Source organism: Salvelinus alpinus, chromosome 21 (assembly GCF_045679555.1).
Source record: "Salvelinus alpinus chromosome 21, SLU_Salpinus.1, whole genome shotgun sequence".
NCBI classification, from domain to species: Eukaryota; Metazoa; Chordata; class Actinopteri; order Salmoniformes; family Salmonidae; genus Salvelinus; species Salvelinus alpinus.
Window position 1 is genome coordinate 25926510 of NC_092106.1, and position 21739 is coordinate 25948248.

General features: G+C 41.5%; 1 protein-coding gene across 5 annotated transcripts in view; it reads right to left on the reverse strand.

Moving 5' to 3' along the window:
* The window catches only part of LOC139548137 (kin of IRRE-like protein 3), a 219043-nt gene that overhangs the window by 34588 nt on the left and 162716 nt on the right, over positions 1-21739 (reverse strand). For all 5 annotated transcript variants that reach the window (XM_071357551.1, XM_071357553.1, XM_071357552.1 and 2 more), the window contains exon 6: positions 3358-3463. In XM_071357551.1, the coding sequence (XP_071213652.1) occupies positions 3358-3463 (106 nt within the window). The remainder of the gene's footprint in view (positions 1-3357; positions 3464-21739) is intronic.

Consider the following 21739-nt stretch of genomic DNA (forward strand, 5'->3'; position numbering starts at 1 on the left):
GGTTATGTACATCACAGCACAGATTATGTTGCTCATTTGCATTTTCATAATGTTGAATATATTTAAAAAATACTTATTTCCATGGAAAATAGACACTTTCATAATGATGTGTTGATCAAATCGCACCCTGATGTTCTTTGAATAAAATGTGTAAAACAAATAATACAGAAATGTCTCTTGATTTGACATAATATGACAAAAGGCCCAATATTAGAAGAGAGAACAAAACATTGTCTATAGTTTTATACATTCCAATATACTGTCTGCCATTGGGTAGGGAACATGAGCAAAGATGATGAGACTGTCAGTTTGGTGCCTCACAATTCAAATAAAACCAGGAAGTCTCTTTGTCTGGCAATGAAATAATAGCATCGTAGAACATCGCTGTTGTACCTTCCTTTAAAACATTACTGTCATTAGTGGCATGGTTCCAGTCAAAATAATGTGTACAGCCAAAGTGTTTATGCCAGTAGAACAGACAAGATTAATTTAATTTGCTATGCCTGCTACTTCGTGTTTTTCTCTCTCTCGCTATTCTCGTCGGCTGGATGCACTGGGTGGCACAAAGCGAGTCGCAGAGGAAGCACGGTTGTGGAAAAACAAACAGTGGCAATGCCCACAGACAATGTGACGGAAAGCGCCATGATGGTAAACCTCTTCATTAGCCACCTCAGAGACACAGACGAGGAAAAGGTAGATGGTAGAACTGACAAAACAAAATCAAAGTAGCAACAACATCATAATTGTTTAACTGGGGAGAGAATTGGGGATGGTGTTTTCTGGGCGTGAAGAGGGATGTGTTTGTTGTCGCGTAGTAGAGTGTGCAGGTGAGAGAGCTGAAACTCCTCTTCTGTTGTGTCCCTCTCTGGAGTGCCTCTTCTTGGAGTAGTGAAAAAAAAAGCTTTTTATCTTTATCACCAGGGCGTTGAATATGATTTTGATGTATTATGGTTGCCCCTCCTCCTTCCATTATGTAATGAAGATCCCTTAACAGCTCTATTGTTTTACAATTCCTTGATTCACATCAACACACTCAGACAAAAACACGAACTTACTTCCAACAGTACTTCCCTCCCTATCTAGCCTATGAGTCGCTAGAAAACGCTAACATCCGTTTTTCAGAGATACAGTATTTTCAACCTAACTTCTGTTTTCCCTGAAAAACGTAAATGGGAACTCCGCTCAGGCATCTTTCTTTGCCTGCTACGTTAGGTGACTCCCTATCTTCTACTCCTATCTTATCCACTATCCCTGAGACACATGTTCTCTCCTCCCAGGAGTAAGGGTTCTGGCTCTGCCTGAGCGATATCTGTAGACTAGAGACTTATTTCCATTCGCTTTGTTAAGCAACATTCATAGAGCGGCCAATCACAGCAGATCATAGAGAATAGAAATCACCATGTCATTGACTCTTCCTCTGCTATCGTGACTCTGTATGTGTGCTTATTAAAGTGGAGGATGGCAGAGTGGTATTCTGAGGATGGATGGCACTCTGGAGGTTAGAAGAGAGGCCATCACTCTAAGGGCTGCCCTGTCCTTGTGCCATATCTGATCTCCAGAGACATGCTGTATTAGAGCTGACTAACAGCCACACCGCACCACTAGCTCCCTACTCTGCACTGCTGTAACGCTCTCCGGGGGACAAGGAGGCTTCTCCTCAATCAACTCCCCAGTGGAGACAGGAACAGTGCAACACTCCCACATGTAGACTGAGGGAGGCTGGAGATAAAATAACAAATGATTATTTCTAAGAATGTGTGCTAAAATTAATCGTAAATGAATCTGCACGGTTGCATATTGAAAATAAATGATATATTATCACAGTCCAGTGAACAGCAGTGAAGTGTGGGTTCAGACGTGCAGAGGACTCAACTAAAAGTGGTATTGGATCCTAACACTAGTGAAACCCTTCTAGAGAGTGTCTATTTCAGCCTGAAGTTCAACCTCCCTCCTTTTTTCATTACATTATCCATTGGTTTCCTAGGCTAAAGGAATCTGACCCACCAAGGCTCCTAAGGACCCAGGCCCTGTTAGTGGAACATTGATCCGGGTCCCACTACAATAGAGACTGAGTTCCACGGTGATTGTAGCAGAAGACCTGCCTTTGGTGTATACCTGCACAATCAAACACAAGTCTTGTTTGCCTTGATATCTGTTTTTTAAAAGGGCAGAATCCATCAAGGGAACGTCTCTGTTTTGCCACCTGTGAGTGTGTTGTAGATCCATTTCATTTCCCAATACTGCTTCAGACTCAGTGTCGGCTGGGCAATTCCCTTCGCTATTGATTTTGTTCCACTTATTCTTCCCTTGGTTTTAAAACCCTCACAGAAAAGCATGTCTTGACAAATCGCCTTGGCATTACACCTCTTCAAGGACCAAGTTTCATGAGAATTTCCCCAATCCTCTCTGAGAGGAAAGGAAACGTTTCTTGTGAGAATTGAAGAACTCAGTATTCCAAATCAAGTCTCTCAGTGTGTGCTTGAAGTTGTCAGGCAGAATCCAAAAAGGATTGAGAAAAAGCACAAGACATGGGTTCAGCGTAGATTCAGAAGATCAACCCACTCCTTCCACTCAAATGTCCATTGGTCCTGCTGCAGTACTCTGACACTCATGTCACCCTTTTAACATGATACCTTGCAACCCTGGCATCCTCAACAGATACAACACAATGCCAGCTCTTCTCCCACTCAAGGTAATGTATCTATGTTCAGGGGATATAGACAATAGTATCTCAAAACAAAACCATGCAAGTCAATGCATTCATTAGTCTCTAAGTACCTGACTGGGAATGAATTTCAACAGACGTTTGTCATTAGATTTTTCTCTGTATGTTTTTCTGTGAATATTTTCCAAATCGACAAGAGATTTAATAGTGTCACGGCATCATAAGAATTCTCTGACAGTGATTAATACCATCAATAGTGAAGTGCCACATTTGACTTAATGTGAGAAGTTATAAGCTACAAGCAACATTAATCAGACAGGACCTTTGTATATCATTTGAAGTTTTTGTCAGCGTTTTACTTTCTCATTATGGGGCATTGCATAATGCATTATGTCTGCCTCACATATATTTTGCTATAATACATTTCTCATTGAGAACCTAGTAATGGAGTTTAAAGTAAAGTTCTGCGACAGCACGTCTTACCAAGGAACCAAGTTCAGAATGAAAATAATCTGAGAGAGAGAGAGAGAGAGAGAGAGAGAGAGAGAGAGAGAGAGAGAGAGAGAGAGAGAGAGAGAGAGAGAGAGAGAGAGAGAGAGAGAGAGAGAGAGAGAGAGAGAGAGAGAGAGAGAGAGAGAGAGAGAGAGAGAGAGAGAGAGAGAGAGAGAGAGAGAGAGAGAGAGAGATCTTACCTGTACAGTGTGACGGGTGGGTTAGCCTTGGCCGAGCAGTGGAACTTGACAAGGTTTCCTTCCAGAATGGGCTGAGGCTCCACTGACAGATTGACAAGTGGCAAATCTGTATGGACACAGACCAGAGACAGACGACCAATTAGAAAAGACCCCTGTAACAACCTTACAGTAATCTAGGGCTGTTGCAGAAACTAGCTTGCCATTTTCATTTACCAAATAGACCAGCATTACCCTATAGTAACTTATGTTGTGAGATATTTTTACAGGTGCGGAAATACACTATCTATACTTGTTTTACATTTTCATTGGAGACATTAAAGAGCAGAAAAACAAAGGAAATCAAATCAAATAGTGTAACTCTTCGTAATGAGTTTTTCAGTAATTGGCAATTTGCAAATAAGGATTAATTGAGACCGTGATTTTCCCGGCAAGCACTCCATTATAATTACAATAATTAACAAACACTGAGTTAGACACAATTAAAAATGATCTTAAAATAGCAGGCACATAGATTATGTTAATTCAATAAACAGCAATTAAATGTAACTAAAGGTATAGAATTATTTTTGAAGATGATTTTTGAAGTCGACCTCAATCAGCCCGACTAACCGTTGCCTGTATATAGCTTCGCTACTGTTATAGTCTCGCTACTGTATATAGCCTCGCTACTGTTATTTTTCACTGTCTTTTTTACAGTCGTTTGTATTTTTTTTACGTATCTATTGTTCACCAAATACCTTTTTTTTTTACTTAAAAAATGCACTGTTGGTTGGAGCCTGTAAGTAAGCATTTCACTGTAAGGTCTACACCTGTTGTATTTGGCGCACGTGACAAATAAACTTTGATTTGATTTGAATCGCTTTTCATCTCTAGACGGCAAATGGTGTATCCTCCACTTCGGTCCCCCTTTATGTTCACATAAAACATTTCAAGTACGGCAAGCAATTTTTCAATTAAGTCCAGCATTGATGAAAGGGCCATAGCCTGTGAAGTATGTAAAGTAATGGAGGGCCAAAAGTCCTCATCAAACACTGGGAGTCTGAGTGATAAAAAAAACTATGGCCTTTCAGCAGTATAAGCCCCATCTCTGAACATCGTGGGGCGACTCAAAGGTTGTCTGATATCACTAATGGAACACGGCAGCCACGAGCATGGCCCCTCTCTCCTTCTCTACGTCCGCTGCTTCAATTCAAATGGGCTATTGCCTCTTAACGTCTACTGTTGTTACATCCGTTGTTGGAATGAGACCAAGGCGCAGCGTGGTAAGCGCACATCTTTCTTTATTTTGATGAACAACAAAAAAACAACAAAAGATAAACGAACGTAACGTTCTGCAGGCTACACAGTAACTGTACAAAAACAAGATCCCACAAACTAAGGTGGGGAAAAAGGCTGCCTAAGTATGATCCCCAATCAGAGACAACGATAGACAGCTGCCTCTGATTGGGAACCATACCCGGCCAACAAAGAAATAGACAAACTAGAATGCCCACCCAAATCACACCCTGACCTAACCAAATAGAGAAATAAAAAGGATCTATAAGGTCAGGGCTTGACAAGTGTGGCAACTGTCCAAGCCATTTCCATTTCTAGCTTTATATGTAGATCGCTTTTAATACAATCAAGTCCTTGATTTAACTTTGCTTGATGAAATCTAACAAACCTCTGCTGCGAAAGAGGGCAGTTCTCTCTGAGTGCATATCCATAAATCATATGACTAATCAAATATATAGTGGGTTCCAAATTACTGACACTATTTTTTGTATTTGTATTTATTAAGGATCCCCATTAATTCCTGCCAAGCCAGCAGCTATTCTTCCTGGGGTCCAGCAACATAAAGACAGTTATATACAATAAAACATATTACATGACATTACATTTCATAACACTTCGGAAAGAATTCAGACCCCTTGACTTTCCACATTTTTTGGAGACAGGACTGTGTCGAGAAACAGATCTGGGGAAGGGTACCAAAAAATGTCTGCAGCATTAAAGGTCCCCAAGAAAACAGAGGCCTCCATCATTCTTAAATTGAGGATGTTGGGAACCATTAAGACTCTTCCTAGAGTTGGCCGCCCGGCCAAACTGAGCAATAAACAATTAAAACATTTTTTGAATAAGGCTGTAACGTAACAAAATGTGGAAAAAGTCAAGGGGTGTGAATACTTTCCGAAGAGACTGTTTTTACAATACAACATCCATGTGTACGTGTGTGTAGAGTGGGTTTATTATCATGTGTATGTGTATCTCTGCCTGTGTGTGTCTCTTCACAGTCCCCACTGTTCCATAAGGTGTATTTTTGCATGTTTTTTTGATCTGATTCTACTGCTTGCATCAGTTACCTGATGTGGAATAGAGTTCCATGTAGCCATGGCTCTATGAAGTACTGTATGCCTCCCATAGTCTGTTCTTGACTTGGGGATTGTGAAGAGTCCTTTGGTGACATGTCTTGTGGGGTATGCATGGGTGTTCGAGCTGTTTGCTAGTAGTTTAAACTGACACCTCGGTGCATTCAGCATGTCAACACTTCTTACAAAAGTAGTGATGAAGTCAATCTGGCCTCCACTTTGAGCCATGAGAGATTTACATGCATATTATTAATGTTTGATATCCATGTACATTTAAGGGCCAGCTGTGCTGCCCTGTCCTGAGCCAATTGTAATTTTCCGAGGCCTCTCTTTGTGGCATCTGACCACACGACTGAACAGTAGTCCAGGTTCGACAAAACTAGAGCCTGTAGAATCTGCTTTGTTGATAGTGTTGTTAAAAAGGAAGAGAGACTTCTCCCTATTTTAGCTACAGTTGTATCAATATGTTTTGACCATGACAGTTTACAATCCAGGGTTAGCCCAAGCAGTTTAGTCACCTCAACTTGCTCAATATCCACATTATTTATTACATGATTTAGTTGAGATTTAGGGTTTAGTAAATGATTTGTCCCAATTTTATTTTATTTTTTTAAGTTTAGGACTAACTTATTTCTTGCCACCCATTCTGAAACTACTGTAACTGCAGCTCTGTTGCAGTGATTACACTTGCTGTTGTAGCTGACGTGTATAGTGTTGAGTCATCTGTATACATAGACACACTGGCTTTACTCAAGGCCAGTGGCATGTCATTAGTAAAAATTGAAAAAATTGAGGGGCCGAGACAGCTGCCATGGGGAATTCCTGATTCTACCTGGATTATGTTGGAGAGGCTTCCATTAATGAAGACCCTCTGTGTTCACTTAGACAGGTAACTATTTTTCCACAATATATTAGGGGGTGTAAAGCCATAAAACATACATTTTTACATTTTTTTTTTTTTTATGTAACCAGGTGTGCCAGTTGAGAACAAGTTCTCATTTACAACTGCGACCTGGCCAAGATAAAGCAAAGCAGTGCGACACAAACAACAACACAGAGTTACACATGAAAAAACAAACGTACAGTCAATAACACAATAGAAAGGTCTATATACAGTGTGTGCAAATGAAGAAAGATTAGGGAGGTAAGGTAATAAATAGGCCGTAGGGGCGAAAATAATTTCATTTAGCAAATAAACACTGGAGTGATAGATATGCAGAAGATGAATGCAAAAGTAGAGATACTGGGGGGCAAAGGAGCAAAAAAAACAAAAACAATATGGGGATGAGGTAGTTGGATGGGCTATTTACAGATGGGCTATGTACAGGTGCACTGATCTGTGAGCTGCTCTGATAGCTGATGCTTAAATTTAGTGAGGGAGATATGAGTCTCCAGCTTCAGTAATTTTTGCAATTCGTTCCAATCATTGGCAGCAGAGAACTGAAAGGAAAGGCGGCCAAAGAAGGAATTGGCTTTGGGGATGACCAGTGAGATATACCTGCTGGAGCACGTGCTATGGGTGGGTGTTGTTATCGTGACCAGTGAGCTGAGATAATGCGGAGCTTTACCTAGCAAAGACTTATAGATGACTTGGAGCAAGTGGGTTGGTGACGAATATGTAGCGAGGGCCAGCCGACTAGAGCATACAGGTCGCAGTGGTGGGTAGTATATGGGGCTTTGATGACGAAACGGATGGCACCGTGATAGACTGTATCCAATTTGCTGAGTAGAGTGTTGGAGGCTATTTTGTTAATGACATCGCCGAAGTCAAGGATTGGTAGGATAGTCCGTTTTACAAGGGTATGTTTGCAGCATGAGTGAGGGATGCTTTGTTGCGAAATAGGAAGCCAATTCTAGATTTAATTTTGGATTGGAGATGCTTAATATGAGTCTGGAAGGAGAGTTTGCAGTCTAACCAGACACCTAGGAATTTGTAGTCTACATATTCTAAGTCAGAACCGTCCAGAGTAGTGATGCTAGACGGGTGGGCGGGTGCGGGGAGCGATCGGTTGAAGAGCATGCATTTAGTTTTACTTGCATTGAAGAGCAGTTGGAGGCCACGGAAGGAGTGTTGTATGGCATTGAAGCTCGTCTGGAGGTAAGTTAACACAGTGTCCAAAGAAGGGCCAGAAGTATACAGAATGGTGTCTTCTCCATAGAGGTGGATCAGAGAATCACCATCCACAAGAGCGACATCATTGATGTATACAGAGAAAAGAGTCGGCCCGAGAATTGAACCCTGTGGCACCCCCATAGAGACTGCCAGAGGTCCAGACAACAGGCCCTCCTATTTGACACACTGAACTCTGTCTGAGAAGTAGTTGGTGAACCAGACGAGACAGTCATTTGAGAAACCAAGGCTGTTGAGTCTCCCAATAAGAATGTGGTGATTGACAGAGTCGAAAGCCTTTGCCAGGTCGAAGAAGACGGCTGCACAGTATTGTCTCTTGTCAATGGCTGTTATGATATCGTTTAGGACCTTGAGCGTGGCTGAGGTGCACCCATGACCGGCTCGGAAACCAGATTGCATAGCAGAGAAGGTACGGTGGGATTCGAAATGGTCGGTGATCTGTTCTGCAGATTTTGCAGCTCTTTCAAAACATCAGCTATCTGGATTTGGGTGAAGGAGAAATGGGGCTGGCTTGGTCAAGTTGCTGTTGGGGTTGCAGAGCTGTTGACCGGGGTAGGGGTAGCCAGATAGAATGCATGGCCAGCTTTAGAAAAATGCCAATTGAAAAATGTCGATTATCGTGGATTTATCGGTGGTGACAGTGTTTCCTAGCCTCAGTGCAGTAGGCAGTTGGGAGGAGGTGCTCTTATTCTCCATGGACTTTACAGTGTCCCAGAACTTTTGGGAATTTGTCCTACAGGATGCAAATATGTTTGAAAAGGCAAGTTTTTGCCTTCCTAACTGCGTGTGTATATTGGTTCCTAACTTGCCTGAAAAGTTGCAAATTGCGGGGACTATTCGATGCTAATGCAGTACGCCACAGGATGTTTTTGTGCTGGTCAAGGGCCGTCAGGTCTGGAGTGAACCAAGGGCTACATCTGTTCCTGGCTCTAAAAATGTTTAATGGGGCATGCTAATTTAAGATGGTGAGGAAAGCACTTTTAAAGAATAACCAGGCATCCTCTACTGAGGAGTGAGGTCAATATCTTTCCAGGATACCCGGGCCAGGTCGATTAGAAAGGCCTGCTCTCTGAAGTGTTTTAGGGAGCGTTTGACTGTGATGAGGGGTGGTCGTTTGACCACGGACCCATTACAGAAGCAGGCAATGAGGCAGTGATCGCTGAGATCCTGGTTGAAGACAGCAGAGGTGTATTAAGAGGGCAGGATGGTCAGGATGATATCTATGAGTATAACCGAGTTTACGGATTTGGGGTTGTACCTGGTAGGTTCCATAATAGTTTGGGTGAGATTGAGGGCATCTATCTTAGATTGTAGGACATCCGGGGTGTTAAGCATATCCCAGTTTAGGACACCTAACAGTACAAACTCTGAAGATAAATGGGGGGACAATGAATTCACATATGGTGTCCAGGGCGCAGCTGGAGGCTGAGGGGGGTCTGTAACAAGCGGCAACAGTGAGAGACTTATTTCTGGAAAGGTCGATTTTTAAAAGTAGAAGCTTGAACTGTTTGGGCACAGACCTGGATAGCATGACAGAACTCTGCAGGCTATCTCTGCAGTAGATTGCAACTCCACCCCCTTTGGCAGTTCTATCTTGGCAGAAATTGTTATAGTTGGGGATGGTAATTTCAGAATTTTTGGTGGCCTTCCTAAACCAGGATTCAGTCACGGCTAGGACATCAGGGTTAGCGGAGTGTGCTAAAGCATTGAAAAAAACAAACTTCGGGAGGAGGCTACTGATGTTAACATGCATGAAACCAAGGCTTTTACGGTTACAGAAGTCAACAAATGATAGCGCCTGGGGAATAGGAGTGGAACTGGGGGCAACAGGGCCTGGGTTAACCTCTACATCACCAGAGGAACAGAGGAGGAGTAGGATAAGGGTACGGCTAAAGGCTATAAGAACTGTTCGTCTAGTGCGTTGGGGACAGAGAATAAAAGGAGCAGTTTTCTGGGCGTGGTAGAATAGATTCAAAGCATAATGTACAGATAAGGGCATGGTAGGAAGTGAGTACAGTGGATGTTAACATATGCGTTGTGTGACAATGAGAGAGGTTTAGTCTCAGGAGGCATAAATTAATGTAGGTGAGGTCTCCATATGTGTGTGGGGTGGGACGAAAGAGCTATCTAAGACATGTTGAGCGGGACTGAGGGCTGGCTCTACAGTGAAATAAAGCAATAAAAACTAGCCAAGACAGCAGTAGACAAGGCATATTGACATTAGAGAGAGGCATAAAGCAATCACAGGTGTTGATCAGGAGAGCTAAGACAACGACAGCTAAATGGCGATGAAAGGGCAGAGCGGGTCAGTTAGATACATACAGGGCCTGAGTCCGAGGCTGGGGCCGACAGGTAAACAAAATGAGGTACCGTGTTATTGAAACAGTCCAGGGGGCATCAGCTGTGTAGCCGAGTGATCATAGGGTTAAAAGAGTAGAAATAGGTGAGTCAGGGTGCTGTACGGTATTCACTACTACGCTGGGCAAGCAGGGGACACAGCATTCAGAAAAAGCCAACGGGCCGGGGCTAGTAGATGGTTCCGCGGCGATATCGTAACAGAATAGTCTGTTGAGACCACATCGGGCGATCACGTTGGCAGTCCAGTCGTGATGGATCGGCTCCGTGTCGACAATAAAGGATCCAGGCCAATTGGCAAAGAAGGTATTGTAGCCCTAGAATTAGTTGGTATATGGGCCTAGCTCGAGGCTAGCTCAAAGCTAGCTGGTGCTTACTTCGGGACAGAGGCGTTAGCTAACAGTAGACTGTGACCGATAATTTCAAAAGCAGCATTGAAGTCTAACAAAACAACTCCCACAATATTTTTATCATCAATTATTCTCAGCCAATCATCAGTCAGTTGTGTATTTTAAAAATATTTTTTTTAACCTTTATTTAACTAGGCAAGTTAGTTAAGAACAAATTCTTATTTACAATGATGGCCTACCCGAGTGGCGCAGCGGTCTAAGGCACTGCATCTCAGTGCAAGAGTCGACACTTGCCTAGTTAAATATTTAAACCCTCCCCTAAACCGGACGTGCTTGTTGTAAGTGCTGTGCTTGTTGTATGTCCTTCCCTATAAGTGTGCTGAAAGTATTTTGTCAATTTGTTTACAGTAAAATAGCATTGTATCCGGTCAAACACAATTTTTTTCTAAAGTTTGCTAAGGGTTGGTAACAGGCTGATTGTTAGGCTATTTGAGCAAGTAACGGGAGTTACTATTTTGGGGTAGCAGAATTACTTTTGCTTCCCTCCAGGCCTGAGGGCACACACTTTCTAGTAGGCTTAGATTGAAGATGTGGCAAATAGGAGTGGCATTATTGTCCGCTATTATCCTGAGTAAATTTCCATACATGTTGTCAGACCCCGGTGGCTTGTTATTGTTGATAGACAACAAGAATTGCTTCACTTCTTCCACACTCACTTTACAGAATTCAATATCACAATGATTGTCTTTCATAATTTGATCAGTTATACTTGGATGTGTAGTGTCAGCGTTTGTTGCTGGCATGTCATGCCTAAGTTTTCTAATCTTACTTTAGGGGGTGGATCAGCTTTAATATTGCAGATAGATGTTGCTTCCATCAATGTAATTGTCTGCATCATTTCCAATCCACCATATATTTTTGTGGTAAACATACGTATACAGTATATCCATATATATGTACATACACATACCCATATATACAGTGGGGAGAACAAGTATTTGATACACTGCCGATTTTGCAGGTTTTCCTACTTACAAAGCATGTAGAGGTCTGTAATTTTTATCATAGGTACACTTCAACTGTGAGAGACGGAATCTAAAACAAAAATCCAGAAAATCATATTGTATGATTTTTAAATAATTAATTTGCATTTTATTGCATGACATAAGTATTTGATCACCTACCAACCAGTAAGAATTCCGGCTCTCACAGACCTGTTCGTTTTTCTTTAAGAAGCCCTCCTGTTCTCCACTCATTACCTGTATTAACTGCACCTGTTTGAACTCGTTACCTGTATAAAAGACACCTGTCCACACACAATCAAACAGATTCCAACCTCTCCACAATGGCCAAGACCAGAGAGCTGTGTAAGGACATCAGGGATAAAATTGTAGACCTGCACAAGGCTGGGATGGGCTACAGGACAATAGGCAAGCAGCTTGGTGAGAAGGAAACAACTGTTGGCGCAATTATTAGAAAATGGAAGAAGTTCAAGATGACGGTCAATCACCCTCGGTCTGGGGCTCCATGCAAGATTTCACCTCGTGGGGCATCAATGATCATGAGGAAGGTGAGGGATCAGCCCAGAACTACACGGCAGGACCTGGTCAATGACCTGAAGAGAGCTGGGACCACAGTCTCAAAGAAAACCATTAGTAACACACTACGCCGTCATGGATTAAAATCCTGCAGCGCACGCAAGGTCCCCCTGCTTAAGCCAGTGCATGTCCAGGCCTGTCTGAAGTTTGCCAATGACCATCTGGATGATCCAGAGGAGGAATGGGAGAAGGTCATGTGGTCTGATGAGACAAAAATAGAGCTTTTTGGTCTAACTCCACTCGCCGTGTTTGGAGGAAGAAGAAGTATGAGTACAACCCCAAGAACACCATCCCAACCGTGAAGCATGGAGGTGGAAACATCATTCTTTGGGGATGCTTTTCTGCAAAGGGGACAGGACGACTGCACCGTATTGAGGGGAGGATGGATGGGGCCATGTATCGCGAGATCTTGGCCAACAACCTCCTTCCCTCAGTAGATTGAAGATGGGTCGTGGCTGGGTCTTCCAGCATGACAACGACACGAAGCACACAGCCATGGCAACTAAGGAGTGGCTCCGTAAGAAGCATCTCAAGGTCCTGGAGTGGCCTAGCCAGTCTCCAGACCTGAACCCAATAGAAAATCTTTGGAGGGAGCTGAAAGTCCGTATTGCCCAGCGACAGCCCCGAAACCTGAAGGATCTGGAGAAGATCTGTAGGGAGGAGTGGGCCAAAATCCCTGCTGCAGTGTGTGCAAACCTAGTCAAGAACTACAGGAATCGTATGATCTCTGTAATTGCAAACAAAGGTTTCTGTACCAAATATTAAGTTCTGCTTTTCTGATGTATCAAATACTTATGTCATGCAATAAAATGCAAATTAATTACTTAAAAATCATACAATGTGATTTTCTGGATTTTTGTTTTAGATTCCGTCTCTCATAGTTGAAGTGTACCTATGATAATAATTACAGACCTCTACATGCTTTGTAAGTAGGAAAACCTGCAAAATCGGCAGTGTATCAAATACTTGTTCTCCCCACTGTATATACAGTTGATGTCGGAAGTTTACATACACCTAAGCCAAATACATTTAAACTCAGTTTTTCACAATTCCTTACATTTAATCCTAGTAAAAAAATCCCCGTCTTAGGTCAGTTAGGATCATCACTTTATTTTAAGAATATGAAATGTCAGAATAATAGTAGAGAGAATGATTTCTGTCAGCTTTAATTTCTTTCATCACATTCCCAGTGGGTCAGAAGTTTACATACACTCAATTAGTATTTGGTAGCATTGACTTTAAGTTGGTTAACTTGGGTCAAACATTTCAGGTAGCCTTCCACAAGCTTCCCACAGTAAGTTGGGTGAATTTTGGCCCATTCCTCCTGACAAAGCTGGTGCAACTGAGTCAGGTTTGTAGGCCTCCTTGCTCGCACACGCTTTTTCAGTTCTGCCCACACATTTTCTAAAGGATTGAGGTCCCGGCTTTGTGATGGCCACTCCAATACCTTGACTTTGTTGTCCTTAAGCCATTTTGCCACAACTTTGGAAGTATGCTTGGGGGCATTGGCCATTTGGAAGACCCATTTGCAACCAAGCATTAACTTCCTGTCACGTTCCTGACCTGTTTTCTGTTTATTTTGTATGTGTTAGTCGGTCAGGGCGTGAGTTTGGGTGGGCAGTCTATGTTATGTGTTTCTATGGTGGTTAATGGGTGACCTGATATGGTTCTCAATTAGAGGCAGGTGGTTTACGTTTCCTCTGATTGAGAGCCATATTAAGGTAGGTGGTTTCACATTGTTTGTTGTGGGTGGTTGTCTCCTGTGTCTGTGTCTATGTTGCGCCACACGGGACTGTTTCGGTTTGTTTGTCCGTTCGTTCGTTTTGTGTAGTCATTTTTCCTGTTCGTGCGTTCTTCGTTACATGTAAGTTCTTACGTTCAGGTCTGTCTACATCGTTTTGTTGTTTTGTTTAGTATCAAGTATAGTTCGTTTTTTGTCTTGTTTAAATAAATATAATGTCATTTCACAACGCTGCGTTTTGGTCGAATCCCTGCTCCTCCTCTTCGGAAGAAGAGGAGGAGGAAAATCGTTACACTTCCTGACTGATGTCTTGAGATGTTGCTTCAATATATCCACATAATTTTCCTCCTCATGATGCCATCTATTTTGTGAAGTTCACCAGGCCCTTCTGCAGCAAAGCAAGCCCACAACATGATGCTGCCACCCCCGTGCTTCACGGTTGGGATGGTGTTCTTCGGCTTGCAAGCATCCCCCTTTTTCCTCCAAACATAACAATGGTCATTATGGCCAAACAGTTCTATTTTTGTTTCATCAGACCAGAGGACATTTCTCCAAAAACTACAATCTTTGTCTCCATGTGCAGTTGCAAACCGTAGTCTGGCTTTTTTATGGCGGGTTTTGGAGCATTGGCTTCTTCCTTGCTGAGCGGCCTTTCAGGTTATGTCGATATAGGACTCGTTTTACTGTGGATATAGATACTTTTGTACCTGTTTCGTCTCGCGTCTTCACAAGGTCCTCTGCTGTTTTTCTGGGATTGATTTTTACTTTCCGCACCAAAGTATGTTTATCTCTCGGAGACAGAACGTGTCTCCTTCCTGAGCGCTATGACGGCTGCATGGTCCCATGGTGTTCATACTTGCATACTATTGTTTGTACAGATGAACGTGGTACCCTTCAGGCATTTGGAAATTGCTCCCAAGGATGAACCAAACTTGTGGAGGTCTACAATTTTTTTTCTGAAGTCTTGGCTGATTTCTTTTGATTTTCCCATGATGTCAAGCAAAGAGGCACTGAGTTTGAAGGTAGGCCTTGAAATACATCCACAGGTACACCTCCAATTGACTCAAATGTTGTCAATTAGCCTATCAGAAGCTTCTAAAGCCATGACATAATTTTCAGGAATTTTCCAAGCTGTTTAAAGGCACAGTCATCTTAGTGTATGTATACTTCTGACCCACTGGAATTGTGATACATTGAATTATAAGTGAAATAATCTTTCTGTAAAGAATTGTTGGAAATATGACTTGTGTCATGTACAAAGTAGATGTCCTAACCAACTTGCCAAAACCATAGTTTGTTAACAAAAAATGTGTGGAGTGGTAGAAAATGACTCCAACCTAAATGTATGTAAACGTCCTACTTCAACTGTTTACACATATATATGCATACATACATGTACACACCTTTTTTAGAATATACCTTTATTATTCGCCGCAAACCATACCACCCCTCCCCCAATTAATTAGTTATTAGTTTATTAGTAAACTAATAAGTTAGTTTATTTGTAAACCAGGTTATTAGTAAACTAATAAACAATAACACTTAGGCTTCTACCTTCAGTTTATACATATTATTCACATTTTACAGACACAATATATTTGACAATAGTTATATGTTTGTTTTTAGTCCTGGCCTTACTCTATTTCTGATATCCATCCAGTTTGATTTATATTTCTAACTGTGCTATTTCACAACATTTCTGTACCCATATACAGTTTACATTTGTTATTTTGTTGATATTAGTCCCACCCTTCAGCTCCATTCAACCCCTCGCATCTATCTATCTCTTAACACCATCCATTTTGGATGTCTATTTGCCATATATTTTTCAACTGTGCTGTGATGCTTCACAAAAGTACTGAACCTTTCTATTCTCATAGCTTCTACAGATTGTACATTAAAGATAAACATTTTTGCTAAAATTATTATTGTATTATTGCTCGATTGACTATGACTTTTCAAATCACCCAGTATTGCTATCTGCAGCATTAGTTATAGGTAAATGTTGCAATTCTTCAGGCATTCCTGGACCTGCGACCAAAACGAGCTACATATGGACAGTATCAAAATAAATTATGTAATGACTCTGCCTCCTCGCAGCAAAATCTGCAGAGGTGGGAAGATGGTATCCCCCATATATATAACATTCTATTGGTTGCAAGAATTTTGTATAATAATTGAAACAAAACAAAAAACGTTTTGTGTGGCAACGTTTTGTGTGTCAATTAATAAACCATTTGCCATGGAATTGGTACATCAAAAATCTCTTCCCAACTATTTTGCAATTTATATGGCACAGCTGTCAATTTCTTGGTCCTTAAATGAAACTGGTATATATTTTTATTTATCACAATTTTCTTTAACCATTTTTGGTCTTTAATGCAGGGCCGACAGACAAGTTCCTTACTTTTTCCCCCTTCCACTTGCCTTGTTAATTTTTTTGGTCATGTTGCAATTAGTTGGTTGTAATTTTGGTTGGTTGTAACAATATGTCTGTGTTAGCTGCATGTGTGAGAACTCCACCAGTCCTATTTATAATATAATTTACAAAGATTATACCTTTTTTTAAACATTTTATCAAAAAATATGTTTTTTAATCAATTGGTATATTTGAATTTAACCACAATATTTGTTGTCTTATTTGTTCTGTCTTTTTAGGTGCATTAAACTGAAATTGAAAACTTTCTAATGGCTTGTTTAAAAAAATATTGATACTTTGGAGATTATTTCATTTTCAAATAACAGAAAGTGAGCAGTTGTAATCTGAATAAAGGTAAAAAGGCCATTCTTGAACACGGGGTGAGACATTCGTAGTAATTTATAAGAGAACCATTTAAGTATAACTTTTGTATGACTGATGCCTTTAGTGAGAGTTCTAATGCTTTAATATTTAATAATTTCTGCCCCCCAAATTCATATTCATTATATAATAGGCCATTTAAATGTTGTCTGGCTTGCCATTCCAAATAAAATTGAATATTTTTTGCTCATATAATTGTTAAAGCAGGTCACTAGGTGTAGGCAAAACCATGAGCAAATAGGTAAACTGTGAGATGACTAAAGAGTTAATCAGGGTGATTTTTCCACAAATATACAGGTATTTTCCTTTCCATGGTAGCAAGATCTTATCTATTTGTGCTAACTTTCTATTAAAATGTTTTGGACTGAGATCATTTCTTTCTTTCGGGATATGTATACCGAGTATGTCCACATCCCCATCAGACCCTTTTATTGGTCAACTACACAGTAATGTAAAAGTTGCCTTTTTTAGTGATCCAAACGTAATATAGTACACTTATCATAAGTTGGTTTTAATCCAGAGAAGTTAGAAAAAGTATCTAAATCCTCTATGAGGCTGTGGAGGGATTCAAAATGTGGTTTTAAAAGAAAACATGAATCATCAGCGTACAATGACACCTTTGACTTTAAGCCATGGATTTCTAATTCCTTAATATTTTTGTTGGATCTAATTTTAACAGCTAACATTTTGATGGTAATAATAAATAGATGTGCTCATAGTGGACAACCTTGTTGTACTCCTCTTGACAGTTTAAAACTTTGTGAGATGTAACCACCATTTATTATTTTACACTTAGGGTTACTATACATAACTTTAACTCATTTTAGAAGAGATTCTCCAAAATTGAAATATTCCAGGCATTTATAAACTCCAGTCATACTTTATCAAAAGCCTTTTCAATGTCAGCTGTGAAAACCAAGCCTGGTTTCCCCAATATTTCATAGTATTCTATTGTTTCCAGTACTTGTCTTGAATTTTCTCGATTTTATCATCTATGTAAAATATCTGTCTGATTAGGATGAATAATATCCGACAAAACCTTTTTAATTCTATGTGCCAGGCATTTAGCTAGAATTTTTGCATCACAGCACTGAAGCTACAGAAGCCTCCAACTGTTTAAATGGACTGGATCTTTATATATACCACTTGGATCCTGTTTCAGTAATAATGTAATCAGACCTTCTTGTTGCATGTCCGATAGTCTACGGTTTATATAGGAGTGGTTAAAACATGTTAATAATGGTCCTCTGATGATATCAAAAAAGGTTTGGTATACTTCCACTGGTACTGTATGCGATCTAGTTGGTAGCAGGTGTTGACAAAACATTTATGAACAAATTAAAATTAAAACAAAATAAAACTTTGACAACTCGACAACAGGTTCTTATTCACCATTATTCACGATTCATAAAGTAAACTTTTGACTACTTTATTTATAAGAATCTTTAGGGGTGTCAATAATTTTGATCCAACCTTTTTGAGAAAAAATTTATTACTTTTAAACAAAATCTCTTTCTCTGAGAAATTGCATTAGTAGAAAAGTAAAATTTCCCTATTTTTTTGCATACAATATAGCTCAGTATTTGAGTAATATATTTTATACAGTCATTGCGGTACATCTCCTTGAAAATAGAAAAATGCAAGATGATGATTGCAGTTGCTATGGCAAGATGTTGTTTCCAATGATAGGTTTGGCTTGACCCTACAGCCTACAGACGAATACATGAATGAGGAATGATAGATATGTGCAGCAAGATATTACAACATCATTATTTCAAACTGGAAAGGTCCAAAGCTTCTCCAGACCTTAGACCGCCCTAGTTTTAAACTTTGAGAAAGTAGAATAATTACACATCTGTCGTTCTGTAATTTGGAGAGCCTTGGGCACATTAACAAACTAATAAAGAGAAATACGGAGATCCCATGGGGTTGGAGTGGGTTTAGTGCAGGTGCAGCAAACATCCATTTGGATGGTGTCCTGTCTCCATGTGCTCTGTGTCCAATTACACTAACGTAACATCCAGGGGCCCAGTTGTTTGGATGCAGAGGTAACAGTGTGGTGGGCTGTGGGCACTCCTGTGGGCACAGCCACAGCCACTAGCAGAGAGAACAGTTAGTCTTCTGTTGCTCAGCCCAATCCTCCCAGTGTTGTAGCTGTAGGGAGAGGTTGCATGTGAGTGATGAGGTGTGTGTGTGTGTGTGTGTGTGTGTGTGTGTGTGTGTGTGTGTGTGTGTGTGTGTGTGTGTGTGTGTGTGTGTGTGTGTGTGTGTGTGTGTGTGTGTGTGTGTGTGTGTGTGTGTGTGTGTGTGCGCATAAGTGTGTGTGTGTGTGTGTGTGTGTGTGTGTGTGTGTGTGCGGTGTGTGTGTGTGTGTGTGTGTGTGTGTGTGTGTGTGTGTGTGTGTGTGTGTGCATAAGTGTGTGTGTGTGCATAAGTGTGTGTGTGTGTGTGTTTTTGTGTGCAAGTGTGTGTGTGTGTGTGTTTTTGTGTGCAAGTGTGCATGCATCCTTCTGTGTGTGTGTGTGGGCATATACACTGAGAGGAAATACATAGTGCTGAAATACACTGTGCTGTAATACACTGTGCTGTAATACACTGTTCTTGTAATACACTGTGCCGTAATACACTGTTCTGTAATACACTTTTCTGTTTGCCCTGTGGGTGTGCAGCTGCTCTAGGCAAGCTCAGCTGCCACCGCACCCCGGAGGGAGGGTGGTCCAGGTGCCATTCTTACCCCTCATCTGCTCAAATGGCTTTTTGGGATACTATGCCCGCTTACAAACACACAACAACCCACACACCCGTGCCAGGTCTCTGCTGCGAGCCAATGAAGGTAGGAACAACATGTTGGATCCTGGAAGACACCAGGCCATCATTAACATGAACCTAGGCCAAGCTGTGAGCAGCAGTGTTAGCAGCAGGGTAGGTGTGTAGCACTATGGCTGGCTAATTGGGCGGACAAAGAGGCAGGCAGAAAGAACTGCAGAGAGGCAGAATGGCAGATGTGGAGGTGGTGGCAGTGTACCCTGCTACTCTACATTGTGGTGGGAGGTTTTCCATGGGCCTACTACCTCGGCAACATTATGCTTGTACTCCTTTATACCAAACTTCATTTGTTCAGCTGCAAGTGAGATCTAAGGGCATCTTAGCCATTTGCTGTTTTTATTACTGATTGGGCCAGGGAGTTCTTTCAATTCAATCAGCCTGTGAAGACTGACCCTCCCTGAATGAAAGAAGCCTCTGAGTGTATCTCACTTATGAGACATTGTGGCATAATGCCATTATTTATTTAAGATGAGCTACTTGGCCATTCTGCTTGGATAGCTTTGTCCTTGGAGAACAGGAGGGAAGAGAGTGACGGCCGCCAAAACGCCCAATGAGAAGGACTCTGGGATGGGATCTCTGGTCGCCAACTTGCCGCCCTCTGACCCCCATGGAGACAGACAGCCACTTAATAAAGAGGTCTGTTTGTCACTTTGATGTATAAATGCATGAGTGAGAGTGAGCTTGTTTGAGGCTTCACGCGACAGGCCCATCAATATGCAGGGCCATTAATTCCTCAGATTCATCAGGCGAGTGATATAGAGACGGTGGGAGGGGTGCTGGGAACAGTAGTGGTGGTGATAATGGCAGTAGAGCGACAACAACAGGACGGCTAAAAAAGAGGAAGATAGTGTAGTCTGATGATTGCTTTTGATCGGAAGTTCAAAGAGTGGAGCAGATGGCATTTTTGAACAATCAGCCAACTTCTCTAGACTTCCCAGAGATGGTGCCAACATAAATGGCTTTCTTCCCTTTCTTAAAGCTCAATTTCCACTCTCTTTGGGTCATTGTAGACAGCTGTTCCTCCATGAGGATAAGCCTCCAGGAGCAAAGGCTGTTTCTGAAGGATGGGGAGTCTGTTTATTTGCTACTAGAGCGGTGGCATATCCCTAGCCATATGGAAATGGATGCTGTCTGCTGGTTGGCCCAGTGTATTACTGGAGGCGGGCACACAGGGGCAGACAACTGCAGGTTCACAGCTTGACTAGCCCCCAAAGCCAACACCATGCATTTATTTACCCACTCATACAATGCAGGCATATGTCTTTGCCATTCAGACTGTAGGCCCTTTGTTTGGGCCTTTTACATTTTCAAGTATACCTGCAAGGTTCAACAGTAGATCTGACGCATGGTTTACTTTCAAAAGTTTGAAGAGAAAACAGCGGAGGTTAGTGGGCATAGCTTAGTTGAGTGATGGTACAGATGCTTCTGATCTCCATTCAAAACGTGACATGAACGTGACGATACAATGAATCCAGATTAAGCCACTGCACCTGAATATATTCCGTATTATAACATCATTACACCTCTGGCATACTCGAACTAGCAACCAAAACTCATTTCCAATCCATGTTTTTTCCCCAGATGAATTTGTCATTATCTGCTTGATTGGGCAACAAGGGCATTAAGCGGAGCTTAGTAAGAAACAAAAATCCTCCCCCACCACACATCTGCATGTTTTCTATTAATTAGTCTCAACAAATGGCATTATTATCCTGCTGCTCGCCTTATTTGTAATGCAAACACGTTAGCCTTAACCCCCACCTCTCCCATCAGCCCTTGTGTGTGGGATGCCGTGTTCGCTTGTTGGACGCAGCTCAACAGACAGATAGACACACCCAGCCAGGCTGAAGATGTTATCACAAGGCTTGCTACATGGTGTTATCAGTTCAGATTTGGACTAGGTGATTTTCAGGCTTTGCCTTAACACTGGAAAGTCTATAGAGCACAATATAAAGGCTGCCCAAAGTCATGGTGTTGTTGAGAGAGAATCATGAGCTAACCCTGCTATTAAATAATTACAGTGAGCTCATTTACTCACTCACACAACTAAAGTCAGCACTCTGTCCATGGTCCTGAACTCATTCTGCCTCCTGCTAAAAATCCCATTTGGCAAAAGATGCTAATGTGCTTAACCCCCAGGTCAGATAACTCCATATGAACTTATGTTGAGCTGAAAATGCTGAGGCCAATGTAATTCACAAGCACATTAAAGTGATGATAAAGCGAAATAGTC